The 21,139-nt window shown below is 36.1% G+C and overlaps 3 protein-coding genes across 4 annotated transcripts; 2 read left to right on the top strand and 1 right to left on the bottom strand.

Moving 5' to 3' along the window:
- Positions 1-1,072: 1,072 nt before the first annotated feature.
- On the top strand, positions 1,073-5,353 carry LOC135721411 (vitelline membrane outer layer protein 1-like). The gene is made up of 4 exons (XM_065243615.1): positions 1,073-1,339; positions 2,713-2,834; positions 4,087-4,200; positions 4,635-5,353. The coding sequence occupies exons 1-4, from the start codon at positions 1,088-1,090 to the stop codon at positions 4,813-4,815; spliced, it is 669 nt and encodes a 222-aa protein (XP_065099687.1). The 5' UTR covers positions 1,073-1,087; the 3' UTR covers positions 4,816-5,353.
- A 2,312-nt stretch (positions 5,354-7,665) lies between these two features.
- vmo1b (vitelline membrane outer layer 1 homolog b) lies at positions 7,666-11,393 on the top strand. Its single transcript, XM_065243616.2, has 4 exons — positions 7,666-7,935; positions 9,776-9,912; positions 10,087-10,200; positions 10,896-11,393. The coding sequence occupies exons 1-4, from the start codon at positions 7,729-7,731 to the stop codon at positions 11,077-11,079; spliced, it is 642 nt and encodes a 213-aa protein (XP_065099688.1). The 5' UTR covers positions 7,666-7,728; the 3' UTR covers positions 11,080-11,393.
- A 1,617-nt stretch (positions 11,394-13,010) lies between these two features.
- On the bottom strand, positions 13,011-20,819 carry wdr91 (WD repeat domain 91). 2 transcript variants are annotated; one of them, XM_073812513.1, is made up of 16 exons: positions 20,739-20,819; positions 20,249-20,376; positions 19,889-20,068; positions 19,484-19,690; positions 18,023-18,106; positions 17,805-17,911; positions 17,140-17,302; positions 16,835-16,990; positions 16,037-16,218; positions 15,596-15,746; positions 14,835-14,929; positions 14,277-14,427; positions 14,079-14,187; positions 13,898-14,010; positions 13,615-13,812; positions 13,011-13,327 (listed from the first exon to the last, which is right to left on the bottom strand). In XM_073812513.1, the coding sequence occupies exons 2-16, from the start codon at positions 20,369-20,371 to the stop codon at positions 13,163-13,165; spliced, it is 2,184 nt and encodes a 727-aa protein (XP_073668614.1). In that variant the 5' UTR covers positions 20,372-20,376; positions 20,739-20,819; the 3' UTR covers positions 13,011-13,162. The 2 variants fall into 2 exon arrangements, with proteins under 2 accessions (XP_073668614.1, XP_073668613.1); XM_073812512.1 differs by lacking the exon at positions 20,739-20,819 and adding an exon at positions 20,557-20,700.
- Positions 20,820-21,139: the final 320 nt, after the last annotated feature.

Below are 21,139 nucleotides of genomic sequence, written 5' to 3'. Positions count from 1 at the left end.
TAATGTTAGTTAATGCACTGTGAACTAACATGAACAAACAAGTAAAAGCTTTATTTCTATTACGGTAACTAACATTTACAAAGAATACTAAATATTGTAACAAATGTATTGGGCATGGTTTGTTCATGTTAGTTAATACACTTACTAATGTTAACTAATGAACCTTATTGTAAGGGTTACCAAAGATGCTTGTCAGGTTTAAAATACTTATGAACCTTAACAAAAATAAGACACACTCAGACTACGAATGGGGTGTATAATATTCTGCAGGGAGAACCCAGATTGAGAACTCCAGTCTCTCTGCGGACTGTATGTATTTAGGTTTTAATCACTGATTCACTCCGTTCATCTCGAAGGTCGAACCTCACAGACTTTCACAATTGTAACAACATCACACATTTTGCTAAGTCTAGGAAAATAGGATTGACTACATTCTACCAAAACAAGATAGTAACTTGATGATGCAGTAACCAAAGATCATATGATAACAAAAGAACATTCTACGCACTATTTAACCTTGGCAGATTTTCTAAGACAATATGATTCTAAGCAAATGATTGTACATTCATAAATCTGAACCAAGAATTATACATTCATAAATGGTAACATAAAATATTAGAAAATCTAATAAGAAACATTTTCTCCAACAATGCTTATAATTGATTTTTAGATTGCATGCAGAATCCACTTGGCTTGGGGGCAAGTACCCCCATAGTTAAAATGAATATATAACTAATAAACTAAATATAAAAATAGTAAAGAATAAGAGATTAATGAAATACAACACAGATGTTTGTCTTTACTCTTGAGTCATCTCTCAAATACACACACAGGTTGCTTTTAAGAAACTCATAAGATCTATTAATTTTATACATGTTTAACATCACAATCATATTTATCTTCCATCATTTTCTAGTTTCTATCAAGAACAAAAAATCTGCATAACACTGATGTCTGGAGTGCAGTGATGAAAACAAAAGATGTTGTGTTTGTATGAAGATCAGTTTTTGGGGAGTGTGTCAGTGTCTGTTAATTAGTCTGGACTTTGACCCTGGTGTCCCCCCAGACTAGACTTTGATTAGGGTCAATGTCTTATATTCAGTTTAAAAGAGGAAAACACAGACGAGCTGCACTCATCTGTCCTGAGACCGCTAAAATGACATCTGAAATGTCTAAGTTTTCCGTTCTGTTATTGTTACTGCTGGTTGTTTGTGATCGATCTTCAGGCTTCAGGCCGTACCAATCAGTACTGCAGGTTCAAAATGGGATGAGCTGGGGTGAGTGGCGTCAGAAAGACATGTGTCCGGATGGGATGTATGCTGCAGGATTTAGTCTAAAGGTGAGTTGTAAGAAATGTACATACTTAACTTATTTACAACCATTTAACATTGGGCAAACAATTGGGGGGGGGGGTATTAATTAATGGTATTAATTGGTATTGGTATGAATTCTTTTGGACAATAACATTATATCAACACAAATGTGGGGCACTACAATCTTACTTCTATCGATCAACATGTGTAGTATTACTGAAGTAAAGTCAACAATGTAATTTATTTACAGACTGTGTAATATTGTATTATTTGTTTACTTTCACTGCCTATTTAATGTGTATATAATAGAACGTTTATTTGTGTGTCCTATTTCATGTTAAAACATAGTTAACTTTCTTTCTGTGACTAAAGCTGACTCTTGAGAAACGCACAAGAATTTTAATGTACATGCACTAAAATGTACCTGTGCAAATGGCAATAAAGCTTGAAACAAATGCGTGGAAAGAAGAAAAATCTTCCAAAATAGCTCATTATCTGACAACTATTAATTACTACAGTCATTTAATGAAGTAAATGCGTCTGTTCATCAAGTTATAAAACACTAAAGGGTTAAATTAATCCACATTTAAGATTATCATGAATTAAGTAGTAGATTTTTTCCATATACTGTAAATGGTGCAGTGTCTGATAATGAAGCAGAAAATATTTAGCTATTTAAGCTATTTTAACGTTCAAAAAATATTTCTGTTTCAATTCTATTATTTAACATATTATTTAACATACTTGAAAATATATAAGCAGTGTTTTTTATCTTTTTAATATACATTATTTTATAAAAGTAAGTAAATATATTCTTAACCATATCTTAAATAACTAAGGCCTATTAAAACCTTGCACTAAACTAACAAATTACATTTCTGAATACATCTAGAACTATTATACTTTTTTACCACCAGTTTTTGTTTTTGTTTTCAGTCATAGTATTGACTTCATTATGTTCCATCTTTGTTATTCCACAGTAATAATGAATCTCATAGGCGGATTTTATTTATATAACCACTGCCTGCCGCATGCATAAAACCTCAAAACAATTCAAACTTGAAGCACTCCAAAGAGTCTTTAGTTTGATCAGATTTATAAAAGACAGATCAGCTGTACCGCTAGTTTCCGAATAAAGCAGAGCTTCTGGAGGCGTATCGTGGATGAAGCGAGTCACGTTTAAAGAATGTTTGTCAGTGGCACCATTCACTTCCATATTATATATTTTTTTCCTACTATGGAAGTGAATGATGTCCCAGATCTGCTTTGTTACAAACATTCTTTAAATTATTTTCATTTGTGGTTCAAATTGTAGGTCCGAATCTATACTCCATTAACAGTGGTTGTCTTTTGAGAGAAGTATTGTTGTGAAGATTTACCCACTGTCATGTTGCTTTAGGTTGAAAGGTCAGTAGGGGATGCTGATGACACTGCTCTCAATGGGATTCGTCTTCACTGCATTCACAAAGATTCATCAGCCCCACATAAGAGCTACGCCACAGTTCAGTCTGAAACCGGGAGGTAAAGAACTCAGATTTTAACGCTTTAGAAACTGAAAATAAAAGATGTCGTTCTCACAGTATGTGTTAGCCTCAAGTGCAAGGTGTCATTTCTTTTCAGAAAACGTCTCTGGTTACTATTGTAACCTTAAAAAGCTTCCTAAGAGACGAGAACGAGACGTTGCATCAGACACTGACGCTACGGGAAATTGGGAATAATTCTTCTGAAATCTTTTTGAATAAAACCAGTAGAAAAACTGACCAATGTTGTTTCAGTATGCAAATCTCACGCAAATACTGACAGGATTCCTGCACTGTAAAAAAATTCCGTAGAAATTGCAGCTGAGTTGCCGCTAATTTACCGTAGATTTAAATTTGTTTTTTACTGCCAACATTTTGTTCAAAGTTAAATGAACATTTAACATTTACAAGTCTTTGTCTTTACAGAGTAAAACAAAAAAACAGCATCAAGCAAAACATTCTGGGAAATTAAATCTGTAGCAAAAAACAGAAAAAGTTTGATGATGATTTCTGGTTCCCAGAATGCTTTGCATGAGGCTGTTATTGTATCGTTTTATTCTGTAAAGATAAAGACTTGTTAATATTCAAAAAAAAATTTTAACTTTGAACAAACTCTTGCCAGTAAATAACATACATTTAAATCTACGGTAAATTACCAGCAACCCAGCTGCAATAACATTGTAATTTCTTCGAATTTTTTTACAGTGTGGTCTTATAAAAACCGCTGCATTGACCGTCTAGTATAGCTGACATAAGCATCAAACACGGCATCTTATGCAATCTCTTGTTTTTACATGATTTAGTTTAACTTTAGAGAGCTGGTGATATGTCAACGTGAGTTTATATATGAACAGAGTTTATATGTATGTGTGAGTGTTTATAGGTGTAAGCATGCATTAAGTTTGCATGTATATGCAAGTTATTCACAAGTGTATATGCATGCATTACTAACTTAAGATGTATTGGTATGAATTTCACATCAGTATGCACACGTATTTCATAGGTGTTTGCTTAATCATCCAATAGTATACATGTATACAGTATGTGAGTGTTTAGTTGTGTGTATGCATGCTTTTATATATGTATTCATAAGTAAAGTATGATTTTCTAGCCGTGTGGCCCCTCATAGGAAAGTGAATCCTTGTGCCTATCCTTGTCTAAGAGCACCCATCACCCCTGATATCCAGTACTATACGGTTTTATCTTAATAACGAATAACAACATTAAAGTTGATTGTTGTAATCTTTCCTCAGTTGGGGTGAATGGACAAGAATTGAATGGTGCCCGGGTGGATTTTTGACATCTTTTCAGCTCAGAGTTGAACCCAATCAAGGGAAAGGGGATGACACAGCAGCGAACAATATCAGGTGAGACCATGGCTGTTTCCTAAATCACGCATTATCACAAACTAAATTACAGATTGAAGTACGGTACATCTTATATACACTGCACAAACTCGTAAACACAACACTTTTTTACTTTTTCCATGTACACAAAAGGCCTATTTCTCTCAAATATCTGTGTTAGTGAGCACTTCTCCTTCAGCCTAAGGCACACCTGTGCAATGATCATGCTGTCTAATCAGCATCTGCCACACTTGTGAGATGGATGGATTATCAATATTTGAGAGAAATAGGCCTTTTGTGCACATTTTTGAGTTCAGAGAACAATGGGGGCAAAACAAAAGTGTCTATAATTTTGTTCAGTGTAGTATGCAAAAAAAAGTGTTTAGAAACACTTAACTAGTTGTCAGCTGCAATTCACAAGAAATAAAACTGACTGTAAATGTACATTTCCACAGGTTTCTCTGCAGTACTGCTAATATTCTGGAGGGCTCAGGAATGAACTGGGGTAACTGGGGTGAATGGAGCGCCAGATGTCAAGGAAAAGGAATCTGTGGGATTATGACGAGGGTGGAGCCGCCACAGGGGAGCGGTGATGACACAGCCCTCAATAATGTGCAAATGTATTGCTGTGATTAGACACAATTACTGCAAACACTTTGTCTCAAGAAAGGACTTTATAAGTCGGACCATAAGGATAGAAATTAATATTAAGCAGCACATAACTAAAGGATAGAAATATTATTAGAAAAAACTAATACTGATAATTGGTTTGACTGAAAGTATAATGTCTGAATACAGCTGTGTGTCTTGTGTATATTAAAGTCACATCTCCACATCTATATTAAAGTTTCATCTCCACTAAAAACATTAGAGTGAGTTTTATTGATACTGTTTTGTATCTGAAATGTACTGTTTTGATCAATCTTAGGATTTGAAAAGTACAGTATATCAAAAAGATGATGGGGGAATGTTTGGGATGTTTTGAGGTGTTGCTTTAATGTGATTATACTTTAGCTGCTCACTTGATTGTTAAGAGGTGTCATTAATTCAAACTCTTTGAACTTGTGAAATCTTGTTTAATAATGATCATTGCTTGTGTGTTTGACTGACGAAGGTCTCTGACTGAAATGTTGCTGTTTTAAAACTTTTCTGAAATAAAGGGACTTTAACAGTGTGCAGATCTTTTTTCTGATCATTGCCTAGACAGACAAAGCTTAGCATTTGTATTCTATTAATAATTCAGGCATTTTCCTGGCTTTGAGGTAGATGTGGTGCAACTATAATGCACACATGCATGTGAACCATGGCTCAACAACAAACTTTACAAGCGTTGTATTAGTGTTTTAATAATTAAATGATTAAAGAAAATGACAATTATTCACTTTCTATTTTATATAAAACATTTAATTAATTAATTAAATACAACATAGCCACTAATCAATGTGTTCATTTACAGCAGAGTTGTTTAAAATGAAATGAAATATAACTTTGTAACGGTGAATTCACTACAGTGCTTCAGTCTGCCAAAATGACTGAAATGTTAGCAGCAAGATGGTGTAAAACTGTGTATTTCTGGTCAATTATCACCTTTCTGCAACTTATACTGAGGGAAATAAGTGCAGTTATGTTAGCAAAATATGTGGGAAAGCATTGCTAGGATATAAATATATTAAATTGCAATCTGTAGGGTTTAAGTTTTAGTCTTAACCCTCAAACGCTCCTCGTTTTCGGTTTACACTTCTGGCCCTTGAGGTCTATATGACCACAAAATTGAAAGCATAATTGTAAGAAAAATATACATTTTCAATAATACAAATAATACTGTATATCATTTTTTGTTTACTTCTCATCTATACAATAAAGCTGAGTTTCGAGAGATTTGAAGTACTTTTGTGCCTGTTTACCGCTAAATTCCTACACCATTGGCTTGCCTGAAAAATATCAATTTTTTATGAAAATTCACATAAATTATGATCTAAATTTGATTTAAATTGTTTTTAGATTTTGATCTAGGTGTTGAATTCAGCCATCGGTTTTTAGAAAATTACTGTTAGGAATTAAATAATTTCTACCAGCAGATTCCCATAGAGACCCATTCATTTTACTGGATATGGACAACTGCTCAAATCATTACTTTTGTGATACATTTTTTGAATTGATGTTTAGAAAGGGCATTAAAAATAAATATTATTTTTAAATAGTAGAATTTTTATAGTTTTTGATGCATTTTGCAATTTTTTGCACTCCAAGGGACAGATTAATGATTTTTTGTTTACATGCCTTTAGAACAACCGAATCAAGTCCAGTTTTTTGTGTATGTAAAGATAGATTATTTAGGAAAAGTCACAAAGTTTTATATTTCTGAGATGAAGGGAACCTTTTTTTAACTAATGAAATGTCATTTGGGATCATATAGACCCCAAAACTAAACAGATTTGTAAATGAAAAGGTTTAATAACAGTACTGACTTGAGATGGTTACACTATAAATGCATGAAATGGTAAATAATTAATAGTGCAAACTGTTACCAATGTATGTGAGATTTTACCTGATAGTATAGAGAACAGAGAAAGAAAGTTTAGAAGAAAGAGATTCACACTTGAAAACTGGAATCTTGGCCTAATGGCCTAATCCAAACAGCTCAGGTGAAGAAGAAAAGCAGAGAGAATCCAAGAGCAGAGCTTATGGAGACCAGCCCAAAAGAGGATGAGCGCAAGAAGCAGAAGACCCCCAACATGATAAATTCAAACTGACCAATCAGAAGATCACCTTTAACCCCCAATGTATTGGATAAACAGCTGTAACATCAGTAAGCACAGAAATTGGGGTTGTGACAAAGTCATAAACTCCTACAATTTAAATCCTACAAATTGTAAGGAGCCACCCATTGGGCCAATGACGGTATCCAATGGCGTGGGTGAAGGGATCTCGTGTTCTTTCGTGCCTTAGTGCTTCTATAAAATAATTCAATTTATTAGATTTCAATTTATTCCTTTGACCTCTGTGTTTAAATCATAATCTGACTGCAAATTAATATAATAGAAATTTGGTACATCATGTCAATTATCAGTTGATCATTATTTAGATATTTGATTATTTATAAATTCTCATTATCTCATAATCGGTATCAGAGTATACGTCGGCCACTGCGTATATCCCACAGACACAAAATTGTCAGTCTGATATAGTCAAATATATATATATATATTTTTTTTTTTACCTTGAAACTATGTTTGTCTGAGCTGTTTGTGTTCCTCTAGATGTTTACACAAAGGTCATTGATTGACTTTAATGCATCTTTTACACCACAATCTTATTTCTCTTCCATCATTTTCTTGTTTCTGTCAAGTACACAAATATAAGAAGATCTTTACGTACTGATGTCTGGAGTTCAATGATGAAAACTATAAAGATGTTGCTTGTTTAAAGGATGTGTTTCTGAAGATCTGTATTGATCAGTTTGGACTTAGATCAGACTCTGGTTTGGGTCAATGTCCTACATTCAGTTTAACAGAGAAACACACAGACACGCTGTATTGAGCTCGCTTAATGAAATCAGAAATGTTTAAGTTTATTTCTGTGTTGTTAATCTCATTGCTGGTTGTTAGTGATCGATGTTCAGGTGGACGGTTTGAGCGCAGCATCAACAGGTCGTACCGGTCACTACTGCAGGTTCATAATGGGATGCGCTGGGGTTCATGGGGTCTGAAAGAGATGTGTCCGGCTGGGATGTACGCAGCAGGTTTTAGTCTAAAGGTAAGCTAACATTTATAACCAAAACATTACTGGTTTAAAAGTCCACCTTCATGAATTTTACTTTGCCAACTATTTCTGCTCTAATTGTGAATATTTGATTAGTGTTATTTTAAACACTTTTATCTATTATAAAAATAGCATTTTCTTCTCAAACACTTCTGTTTACTTCATCATTGTAAGATCATTGACATCTTGGTCATAAAACAATACTGTAATGCTGCTGGTTAAGTGTTTTAGTAATAAAGTCAATAGCAAACAGCAACAATAATAGATTTGAAATGAAACAGTACCTTAAATTAAGACACATGGAGATATCATGGAATCTCCTCAGATACAGTTCAGTTCTTCACAATCCACTGCAGATCCACATTTACCTCTGCCTGAGATCTGAGATACACAAACACACTTTATATCATACATTTAGTCTTTTTTCTCTCAAAATCATCACAAATATACAGAAAAGTATCATCTTCTATTCTAGATTAATAGACAGAAAACATTGATCCATTTCAATGCTGTAAAAACTGTAGTCATTGTCCACCAGTCCAACATCCACTGATCCTGTTGACATTAAAGGTGCCAAAGAATGCATGTTAATAATCTGTTAAATTGTCCTCTGATATCTACACAGAACTTTGTGGCTTTATTAAGTGCAAAAATGATCCAGAGTCAGTTTTTCATGTCCATTTACAACCCTAGGATTTGCCTTTATAATGAAATGGTCTATTATTATCTTATTTGAAAGTGTAATGAATAATAATTGGCTGTTTCTCCTTCAGTAGCTCTGTGTGTGTGTAAACAGATCTTATGTTTGAGTCTGTATCAGATTTTGTGGAATAATCAATTGTTTGGAGATTGTTAATGGACGTTTCTAAGTGGTAAGTTTGTGTTTTTTTCAGTATGGACCTGCAAAACGTAACTGTAACGTCAATAGTAGAACTTCAGCGTAAACGCTAGCATATAGCATTAACTAGTATATAGCACGAACTCAGCAGTGACAACTTTGTTTTTAGCATTGTAATGACATTTTAATTAATTTAATGTTGGGGACTCATATCTGGACTGTAACATCACAGTTGGTGTTATGTTGTGATTGGTCTGTTTTCCAGCGGTCTTTTGCATTCATGAGGTTTACATAAGAAGGAAGAAACAATCGTGTTTGAGGCTTATGATGTCATTAACATTTACACAACTCTTATTATTCATCTATGCCTACATAAATACCGTTTTACATTCTAAGGCATTTTTAAACAAAGCACTAAAGTCAGTTTTATACTATATCAAGTAAACTACAGATAGTTTTACATGATTAAAGCATTTGTTATATGTGGGTTGGATTTCTGTTTACAAACTGATTAAATTAGATAAATCAAGTTAAACGGACAATAAGTAGGATTTTCCCCATCTAGTGGTGAAATTGTATTTTGCATTCAAACGAACAGTGCTCTCTAGCACCTCGCTATTCCAAATACATGTTGCCACTACGGTAGCCGTTAATCGCTGATCTCCTTGTCCGTTGCAGCTGGTTAATGTGTTCTGAATGAAAACACATTGTGGAAATGCATTGGTAGGCTGGTGCTTTTTGTCCCTCTCTGCTATTATAGTTTATCAATACGGCGGAATGACATGGAAGCCTTCTTGGACTTCTAAGCTTACAAAGAAAAGTCAGATCACTGGCAGAGGTCATAGGACACCAACGAGGACATATAAAGACATTGAAACACTTAAAACCCTACTTACTGTCCCTTTAAATCAGTTTATAGAACTCTGGCCCAAACTCCACTAGTATCTCTATATTGAATGAAGGATTGTGTGAAGTTTCTGTGATGATGTTTGTTAGGTTGCAGGTTATTGGGAATCTCTGCTGGTCGGTGATAACACAGCTCTCAATGGGATTCGTCTTCACTGCATCAACCCTTCCAAGAGTTCATCAGGACCGTATGAAGACTACGCCTCAGTTCAATCTGACTCAGGGAGGTAAAGAGCTCAGAATTTAGTTTGGAGTTTCTTATGTTGGCAGTATTTTAATGCGTTACACAACAAGCAGTCTTTTATGTTTTAATATTCCACCCCCACATACAGTAAATAAACAGATCATGTTAGCCTAACCAATAACAGATTTTAAAGTTGATTATTGTGATTTGTCCTCAGCTGGGGTAAATGGTCAGATATTAAATGGTGCTCGAGTGGATTATTGACATCTTTTCAGCTGAGAGTTGAATCCTATCAAGGCGGCTGGGATGACACAGCAGCAAATAATATCAGGTGAGAAGAATCATTTCTCTAACAAAACTCCATTTACACAATGTATAAACTAATTCACCAATAACAGAACAAACTGTATAATCTTAATTTGTAACCCAGGTGTACTGAAGCAGGGTCTGGGGAAAGCTTATAAAGATTTAAATATACATTATCTTTTAAACCTATGAAAGGGAAGATTAAATGATTGTTAATAATCTCATAATTGTTTTGGTCTGACTGGCAGGGCCGTTTCTAGGCATAGGTGAACTAGGAGGTGGCCTAGGGCGCCACGAGCTGCAGGGGGCACCAAAGAGCTCATATACATTTTGACTGCTGTTTCACTGACTTTACTATAGTACAGTAATAACTGAGTACTGTTTTGGAATAAATAAAGCTCTTCAATGTGGCCCTTGAGTCAAAAATATTTACCTACCCCTGGTCCAACGGGTAGCACAACCTGGGCACAGCCACCCTAAAATGTGATCCACCATTAGCCTGTACTCTCAATCTGATGTCTATGTCAATGGATCAGAGGGCATTTACTTACAGCCTGATCATTAATTACATGTAAAGTAAACTTACAATTAAGTTTGACATGATCACGTGATTTTACATAGTTTTGTAAGTAATATTGCATGTAAACTTGTAAGATCTTGTTTGGGGGGGTGCCAATAGGGGCATCAAAATAGTTACTCAATAACTCAAACTCTCCACAGGTTTAACTGCAGTGGGAACACAGAACTACTGGAGGGTTCGGGAATGTCCTGGGGTAGCTGGGGCGACTGGAGCGACACCTGTGAGGGTAAAGGAATCTGTGGGATTGAGACGATGGTGGAGACCCCGCAGGGAATCGGAGACGATACGGCTCTCAATGACGTGCGCATGTACTGCTGTGATTGAAGCATGTCATCACAAACACAATAATAGTTTACTGGGTTTTTTCAGAAGGATCCAGCAAAATAATCACGTTATCTTTAAATAGCACTTAATTCTTTTTGACTTAATTAATTTAAAGAAATTTTCCACGTTATGATTTTTTTCATTCATATTTAAATGGAACATAACATTTAATATAAAACAAATACCGGTACTCACAATATTGATTGACAATAGTTATTTCTGCATAAATGTTTTCATTCAGTAACATGTTAAGAAATCTGTTTGTGTAATCTGTGATTATTTAAATGCCAATTAAAAAGTATTAATAATATCAAGTCTGACATGGGTGCTGTGGATTTAATAGTACATCTGTAGCAATCGTCCATTACCACAGAAAACTATCATCATTTCTGTTTATACAACATTACTGTCTGTGGTGATCAGTGTTGGGTGTAACTAGTTACTAAGTAATTAGCTACTGTAATTAAATAACTTTTTAATTGTGAAAGTAAAGTAAGGAATCATTCTTATTGTTCCAGTAATTTAATAACAGTAATTTCTGATGTAATTGAAGTAAATCATGTGTATGGACTGTTATATATACTACAATAGTGGATTTAACATCAACATTTACAGTCTAAGGTTAAAAATGCATGTTTTATATGAATCCTTCTTACTTTAAATACTATGGTGAGTTAATTAGAATAATGTTAACACACTACTAGTGTAGTTTTACAATCCTCACTATTCAGTTGGTTATTAGCTTTAAAATTACTGAGATATAAAGCACATGCCGATTTTACATCCTTAATCCTACAAAATACTTAAACTAAACAACTACTTTACTAAGTATTAATAAGCAGTAATTTGGAGTATATTAAGGCAAAAGTTAATTATTTTCCCACCATTGGCGAGTTATCTCGTAAATTCAAAGAAAATGTTCCCTGCCAATGGCACTTTCCTGACGAGTTTTTACGGTTATCTGTAAATCTGCGAGATGGCGCTCTTACCCAATTTATACAAAACTGATACAAAAACAAATTTAATTAATTTTAAACTTTGTGTATGTTTTGATCTTTATTCTAAATTTGATCTTTAACAAAAGTCCTCTACAAAATTGCAATTATTTCAGCTTTTTGCTTAAAATTGGGAATTTTTAAAGAAACATACCCATATTTAAGAGGTTTTAAAGAGAGAACAAATGAAGATAGGATGAAAAGTTTTTTTCCCGTTTTATTTGTTTGTTTGTTTAAAAGCAGAAGGTTTTTTTAATTTGACATATTTGTATTTTTATATATTAATAGAAGAAAAAATTTATGGTAGGAATTTTGTGAAAATCACATAAAATGCTGGCAAGCAACTTTTTAAAGTGTGGAAAGCTTATAAAGTGTGAGCAGAATAATTGATGTACCATATTTTGTATGATTTATTCAAGCCGTTTCAATCCTATGTTTGTATCATTTACTAAATATGATTTATAAAGTAATTATTAATTAAATACTTTTTGGAGAGTCATTTGTACAGTAATCTAATTACATGATTAAAGATGTAATTAGTAGTAATTAATTACTTTGAGTAACTTACCCAAACCTGGTGGTGATAAACAGCATGTAACAGTTACCGGTGTAAATATGTCTTAACAACACTGAAAAAAATAATTTCAATTCAAGCACAGATGACTGTAGTTAAGTGTTTATTTTAATGTAGTATAGGATACAAATAAAGAACTTTATATGAACATCATTTTAATACTTGGTTGCTTTTTATATTTCAAGAGTAGAATAGACCTAAAGTCTAAACATAAGGTGATATCTGAAAGACAGAAAACAAGCATACTTTTCTACAGTATGTGATCTGATAAAAAAATGAATATATGTTTCCAGCTTAGCATTTGTTCTTTCAGATGTAACATTTCTCCATAAATACTGTCAGACTTACATATCAACATTCAATTATTCACAATCTAAGACTCAAAATCTTGATCTTTATGGACTTGATGTTAAAGTCTTTAGAAATGTAGATTTGTTGTCTGATTAAACTCTTTTGGTCACCTGAATCTTCAATGTCCAAAGTGATTCATCAATCACATCATGCTGATCTGAGATCAGGGCTTCTGAGCCAGCAGTGTGCTGAGTTTAATTTTGCCGTCCATAGATGCAGTGAGACACGTGCCGCAGTCCATCGCCGTACACCAGTCCACGGTCACCACGGGTGCTTTATGACCACCGAGAGACAAAACGCTTTCAAGACCAACATCTCCTTTATTCAGCTGCACAGAAGACACATGAACACATGACCTTACATTTATAATCACATTAACTGCAAAAAGATACTGCTGACCAGAGATGTAATTTAAACTGAGGCGGCGCCGTGCATGCAACCTCCAAATCAAAGAAGTGTCCATTAATCTGTTACTGGTCTTTTATCGGTTTAATATGCACAATACTATCAGTTCTGTGCTGCATGACGCCTCTGACAAATGATCTGTGCTTCTCCAAACATATTTACTTGAAGATGAATGTAAACAAAACTGTGTGTGAGTGTGTGGGAGTTTACCCGGTGTATGATTCCTCCAGCACTCGAGCAGGTGAGGACATGTTGCCCTTCAGAATCAAAAGCAAAGAGTCGGCCACGTGGAACCTGAACCTGTTTATAACCGCTGTAACCCGACAGCACAAACGGCCCCACTGCATCCTGGGATAGCAAATACTCGGACTGTTTGAGTCCACAGCGGTGAATATTCCACTGTGCAAACTACCCAGAAACACAACATCAAGTTTGAGAATTAAAGTGATGAGAATTTCAAACTGGATTTCATAGTGATGAATGAATGCATCACCTTTCCATCCTCTCCGATACTGAAGACGGTGTTTTCATCATAGCTGAACTCTACGCTGTAAACTTCTCCATCATGAGCCTTCCAGCTCAGTGCGCTCTCATAGCGCTGCATATCTGCAAAGAGAGATGCGGGAAAATGTAAAGATGATAAACCACAGGACCACAAACATTCATCTACTTACCAAACAGTCGTATCATCCCATCTGCCGCTCCGGTTACCAGCAGGTTTCCATTGTGGTTAAAAGCGGTGCAGTTGATGGCGACGGGACCCGGCTCCAGCGCAAACTGCAACTAATGCAACCGGTGGTTACACGAGTTATCAATTACAACTAAAAAATGACAGCGTTCACTGTATGTGTTGTGTGTTTTGTGTCGATTACCTGCTGTTTGACCGTCTTTGTGTCCCACAGCAGCAGTTGTCCTGATATAGGAGCAGATCCTCGCGTGTCACTCTCAGGAGCAGAATGAGACGGCGCGGCAGCAGAACACACGAATGACGTTCCACTGGGACTGCAGGCCAATGACAAAATCCTGTACACAAACAAAGCATACAGCGTATATCACATACAGTACAGTATCTTACACTGGATAGGTGCACAGTATCTCACACAGTGTGCTTTATTGTATAATAAACATCTAAACAAATGCAATAAAATTTTTCTGGTTCCATATTTATTTTAATTAAGTCAGAAATGTCTCCACTGTATCCTGCTGACAGCAGGCGTGGTGGGCACGTAGAGCAAGTGACGCAACTTATGGATCCTCAGAAGGCAACACCATCTCATTTCAGTTCTCTTCACAGACTTCGGAGGCTGCGACCTTCAAAGACAACTTATCGCTTTCGAGGACGCGTCATTCGAAGCACCCAGCCTTCAAATTAGGACACAGCTTTTAAGATGAAAACCCCAATGCATTGTGGGTAATTTCATAGGACTTACCGTGGGTAGGCTTCATCCACTGACATCTCATACAGGCTTTTCTTTGCATCAGTGTCATAAAGTCTCACCGTGCCGACGCCGCTGCCTAACAACAGCTGTAAATGACAGAAAAACAGAGTAAACTCTTATCTGATGTTCCCATTATTTCCATTCATATACGTGACCCAGTCATAAGGGCTATTTTTTTTAAAAATTGAGATTTATACATTATCTGAAAGCTGAACAAATAAACGTTTATTAGAATAGAATAATATTTGGCTGATGTACATCTATTTGAAAATCTGGGATCTGAGGGTGCAAAAGAATCAAAATATTGAGAAAATCACATTTAAAGTTGTCCAAATGAAGTCCTTAGCAACTCATATTACTAATGAGAAATACATTTAGGATATATTTACGTTTAAAAATGTACTAAATATCTTCATGGAGCATGATCTTTACTTTATATCCTAGTGATTTTTGCCATTAATTAATTGATAATTTTGACCCATACTGTACAATCAATGGATTGTTATCTATTGATATAAATACTGTAAACGTGTGTGAATTATGACTGGTTTTGTGGTCCAGGGTCACATATCAATTCATGGATGAAGACAAAATTGTGACACTTTGTGTTTGTCAAACATTAGTGGATCAAATCTAGGGTTTTAATTTGATAATGTGCAAAGACATTCTGTAACTCTGTATGAAAATAAGTTTATATCATTAACACTTGTTTCATTATGAAGTCAATAATCATTTTTAGAGAAATGACTCACCAGTCTGTCCGGTTTAGCAGCCCATTCCAGAGACAGCAGTGGAGATTTGGACATGATGGTGGCTTTAGTTTGCATGATGGGATTGAAGGCCCAAACTTTCACCACTCCGTCTACATCCAAACTGGCCACACGTCTGCCCGAGCAGTCAACCCTAAAAACACACAACACATCTAGGCTTAGTAAGTTAGTTATATTAGGGCATGTAAGTAGTTTTTACAAACAAACCTTACAAAAAGCAATACTGGTGTGCATCTCAAGAAACAAAATAATGGCACTGATAGAAGTTAAGATATGTCAGAGCAAGATGCTTTTAAATTAAGGCAACTCAAACATGCATTTTAATCTGGGTCTAGGATAAGCACTGTCTGGGAAACCGCCTGTAAAATATTTATGAAAAGTAAATGATGTAAAAACTCCAGTGTCTGAAGTGTGCACACTCACCTGCAGTGCATTATGGATGAGTGATGTTCTCCATACTCCTCCTGACTCAGTTTAATAAAGGGTTGCTCCGCCCCTGCTCCGCCCACATCACATACTCGCAGCTGATTGGTGGAGTCTGTTTGATCAGTAAGTGCTTCAGTCTGAGAATCTGGATCAGAACCGTCGGGTTTCTTCTCTAAACTCTGTGAAGGGACAACACGGTCTCATAAAACAAATCACCAAATTGTCGTAATTCTTGTATTTTTGCAATTATCTAAGGGTGCGTTCACACCAGACGCAAAGAAACGTTAAGCACGAGTGATTTACATGTTAAGTCAATGCAAAGACGCGATTCTGAGGCGCACATGACGCAGCGCGAATTGAGCATTTTGGGCATTTCACGTGTGTAACACATGATTCGTGCAAGAAATGCACATGTTGAAATATCCAAACATGCTAATTTTACGCAAATTAACTCAAAATGTTCACGCAACCAACTACACTCGAATGGCGCAATTTATATGCTTATTGCCTCAATTTGAGCTAATTTGAGCTATATAGTTACATATTAAGCTAAACCCAGCACATTTTGCGTATTCGCGTCTGAATTTCACACGCACATTTTGAGTCGCGTCATTCACACGTGAATTGTGTGCGAATTTATGCATTAACTCAAAATGTTCAAGCATCTAGCCCAATAACTACGCGAGTTGCACAATTTATTCGCTGGTGTGAACGCACAGTAAGAAAACCAAATGGCTCAAGGTCAGCAATAAGCATTAGAAGAGACTGAAAGGGAGGGAGTTTTATGTGCAGAACCTGTGCAGGGAGTTTGGAGAGCAGCTCCTTTCGTTCTTTCTCACGGTCCTGATGTCTTCTCTGTCTGGAATGGCCGGTGGCCGTCTCTGTCGTCGCCATGGAAACCGTGACCATCTTTGAGTCTTTTGGAGCAGGTGGATCCTTAACTTTTAAAGGCTGTAAATCCAAGACAGAAAAAAACCTTTAGAAACAAGGTTAGGTTGAGAGACCTTAAATAAAGTTGACTTATGATGACTTTCACTGCTTCAGACTTGATTTTAATTCCCAGAATCTTCTCTCATTCCCATGGATACTTGCATACACACCTGAGCGCTGGGGTCTTTTCTGCCCATTGAGGCCTGTGTAGGGGAGGATTGGGGTCCTGGAGGTGTTTTACCAGGAGCCCGTCTGGCCTGAGGGAGGAAGGTGGAGAAGAAGTTTCTGGATGGCGTGGTGACGTTGACGTTTCGCTGGCTGTACACGAGATCTCTGCGGGAAAACAGATGAAACGTGGCTCATATTTCTCACACACACTACCTTATTATCCTGCTCACTTCCCCTCCACTGCTTTTCACTTCCTTTTATTCTTCAGTAAATGAAGTTTGGACAAAGAAACATTGGGTGGAGCTACTGTGTGCTTCTGACGATTGTTGAACATGTGACACGGTCTTTATGTGAATCTAATGTAGCTTCATGTTGTTGATCTTGATAAAGCTTTGATTTCATATTTGTCTTTTTGTTATTAAGGAACACAAATGAACTGTATTGATTGAGAGATGTGACTGATGTAATGAACAAACCAAAAGATCTCAGACACAAGCAAGTAAAATCAAGACTATTGTAAGAGATTTACATTTCAACTTTGTTTATTCTGTCAGTAGCATCATTTTAAGTTAATATTAGTAAACATCTAGACTAAATACAAAACTGTTAAATATAAAAACACCCTGCTGTGTAACAAATGGATCATCCAGTTTTAAAGTGTCCTCACAGCTCAGTATCACCGAGCCGATCCATGTGCTGAACATAGGGGGGAAGTTTATGATGGACCATCTCCTCATCTTTCTTCAGTCGTGATTCTCCTTGCAGGGCAAACAGCTAGAAGATAAACAAAGCAATTAGATTAAGAAACAAATCAGTCTTAACAAACACAAGAGATGATCAGATAGTAAACAGGGCTTGATGTAGTCTCAGCGGTCAGTATCTCACCATCTGTCGGAGTTGTTCGTTTTCCTCTTGCACGCATGTGATTCTCTGAACTTCAGCATCAAAGCTCAACAGGACAGGCTGGGGTGAATCTGTTAAAGATCTTATTACCAATCATCATATCCAGAACCGAAACCACACCTACAGTTCTTTACTAAAAGTGCTGCTGGGTTATGCTTTGTTAAAGACTTGTTAACCAAAGTTAACAATACTGTAGATAATGCATTCTATTTAAGGTGTAGCAATCACTCTTATAAATTTTTACAAGTATTGCCATTTTCCCCCTGCATTGTACAGCTCGGAAAGAGTTCGGAAATTCGTAAAACAATGCGAAGATGACTAAAAACACATAAGTGATCTGCACGGGGTTATGCTTATCTTGCATTTAGCAATGATGCTAGTAGTGACGATTCTCTCGGACCAATCAGTGATCTGCAGTGTTATGCTGCGTGTACAAACCAAACACGAAGCACTGCGTTCCAGGATTTAACTTTGTGTCATGCATTTTTTTGCTTCAATTACATTTTTGCAATAGTAGGTGTTTTTATTGCAATCACCCTGCCCGATTCATGTCATTTGCATCCCCTGGCGAGTTGCGTCTATTTGCTTCTTTGCATTGACTTTGTATGTAATTTAGATGCACAAATCTATGAATTCACATTTGGAGTGTACGCCCAATTATAATGCAAACACAACAAAAGCGAATCATCACGTTCCTCGCTCTAAATTACTTGCGGGACTTAACTTTGTGTCATGCAAATTTTACGCTCGAGTTGAATATTTTCAACTTGCTTAAAGACCCATTTGAGGCGAATAGTGAGTGTTTTTGTGGCAATTGCGCTGCCCAATTCGCATCATTTGCATCGCCATGTGCGAGTTCACATCTCTGCATTGACTTTGTATGTAGCCTACTCATGCAAAACGCTGAATTCGTGTTCGGTGTGTACGCCCCATTACATATCACGTTTTAGTATCACGACTCGCTTCTCAACCAAGATGGAACTAAAAAAAGTATCAGGTATTAGGTAGTGTAAACAGGGTGGAAAATAGGGCTGCACAATAAATTGCACCAACAAGCGTATACATATTGCACTTATATTTACATATGCCACGAAAACACTCACTATTCGCCTTAAACAGGCCTGTGATTATGAATGCGATATTTCCCCCGCTTGTTTGTGTAGTAAATGTCGCTCTTTACCACTAATCAAGAAGCCAGCTTTACTGACATGATACGCGTGACAATCGCATGCGATTAATCGTGCACCCCTAGGGGAAAACCACACAAAATTGGGCCGTACCGAGCTGTACCACGCAATGGAGAAGCACCATGCGATTCACTTTATATTCTCTTAAATCTATGAGCGATATCGGAGTAATATCAATATGAGCAACATCACTTCTTTCAAACCATTAAAGATTGTTGAATAACTTTGATTTTGTATAAATGCTTTAAAGGATATGCATGCACTGGAACAGGACGCTCAGGAAGTTATGCAGAGAGACCAGGAAGGTGTCGGCCCACTGTCGTGAGAAGTACGGAGAGAAGGTGGGGTTCTGTTCGGGGGCGGGGATAAACGGCAACACGAACCAATCACGCCACTCGGCCTGACCCTGCAGCTCCAGAGACAATTTCTGAAAAAACTCCTGCGTCTTCTCCGAGTTCTTCATCTGTGGAGAAAATAGACCAGATGATAGGAGACACCATTACTTCCAGACACAAAACCACTTTTAAAACCACCATGTTAGTTTCTTAACATAAATAACAAAACCTACCATGATGTAGGATTACAAATGTTTACAATCTTTTGAAATAAAACTGGAAATCATGGAAATAATGTCAATATGATGTTTTTCTTTGACTTGTACCTGAACAGTGTGTATGATGTAGAAACGATACAGGCTGGTCCTGAGTTTGCTCACGGTGGGTCTATAAACATCCTCGAGTCGAGAGAAGAGTCTGCGATCTAAATAATTCCAGTAATCCCTCAATCCCACCAGATCAAAGGTCTGAATGAAATGTTGGAGCTGATCGATGATTTTATCAACCTGTAATAAAACATAAAGCCAAAGCAGAGTCTGTGATTTAAACTAATTCAAAACAACACACTTTATATTATTAACAAACAATGTTATATTATACCACGGGATACTTTAATATACAAGTATCTGAATGTAGATAAACTACTGATATAATTATTCAATAATAATAATAATAGTATGATATACTCGAAAGCCTTTCTCTTTGTCGGCTTTGATTTCTGCGTCGAGATGTTTGAGTGTGCTGGTGAAGCCTCGATACATCAGATATTCTCGCAGCAGATCATCGGTCCTCTCCACTGCAGACGACATTATTACTGCACAAAAACACACATCAAATAAATACATAACATGTAATACTATGTGCATATATAATAACATCACAAAGTACATATAAACAGACATTGCAACATGCATTTTGCAGTTTTGTTTGGATTACACAAAAAATAATAAAATCCAAAAAAATGTCACAAAATAACGCTTCAAAAATCATGTACATGTATTGTTATATGTTGTAAATATATCCTCAGTCCAATGGCCGATCAGAGACAAAGATCCGATCATGAACTGTTAATCTGATAATATTACTGCAGTAACTGTCATGAAAACATGTATAAATTCAAGCGCTCTGGTTGTGTATGATGCTATAAAGTTATTAACTTATAAATAAAGCCTATACCTGCTGAATATAAATGTGTTCGGAGTATCTTCCTGTTTGCGCTCCTCTCATCACGTGATTCCTACAAACACGTGATGTCATGTTAAAGTCACGTGATCCGACCGTCTGACAGCTGTTATTTTTATTTTTTATTGAATGAATAACGAAATTAAATCCAAAAATCATTTTGTTTAATGTCACATGAAAAAGAGGTATTAGTCACACATGTTAAGACATAAGAAAGAAGACAAAGAGAAAAAATATAAAGTATATATACACACACACACACACACACACAATTCTACCACACGACCCAATTTTCTACGAATATAATTTTCCACATATTTCAAAAAAAGTCTTGAGTAGATACAATGATCATCTGATAGTTGTTATTAGGCTTGAACCGACAGGACGCATGACGT

This window comes from Paramisgurnus dabryanus, chromosome 18 (assembly GCF_030506205.2).
Source record: "Paramisgurnus dabryanus chromosome 18, PD_genome_1.1, whole genome shotgun sequence".
Taxonomy (NCBI): domain Eukaryota; kingdom Metazoa; phylum Chordata; class Actinopteri; order Cypriniformes; family Cobitidae; genus Paramisgurnus; species Paramisgurnus dabryanus.
This window is presented reverse-complemented; position numbering and strand designations above follow the sequence as displayed.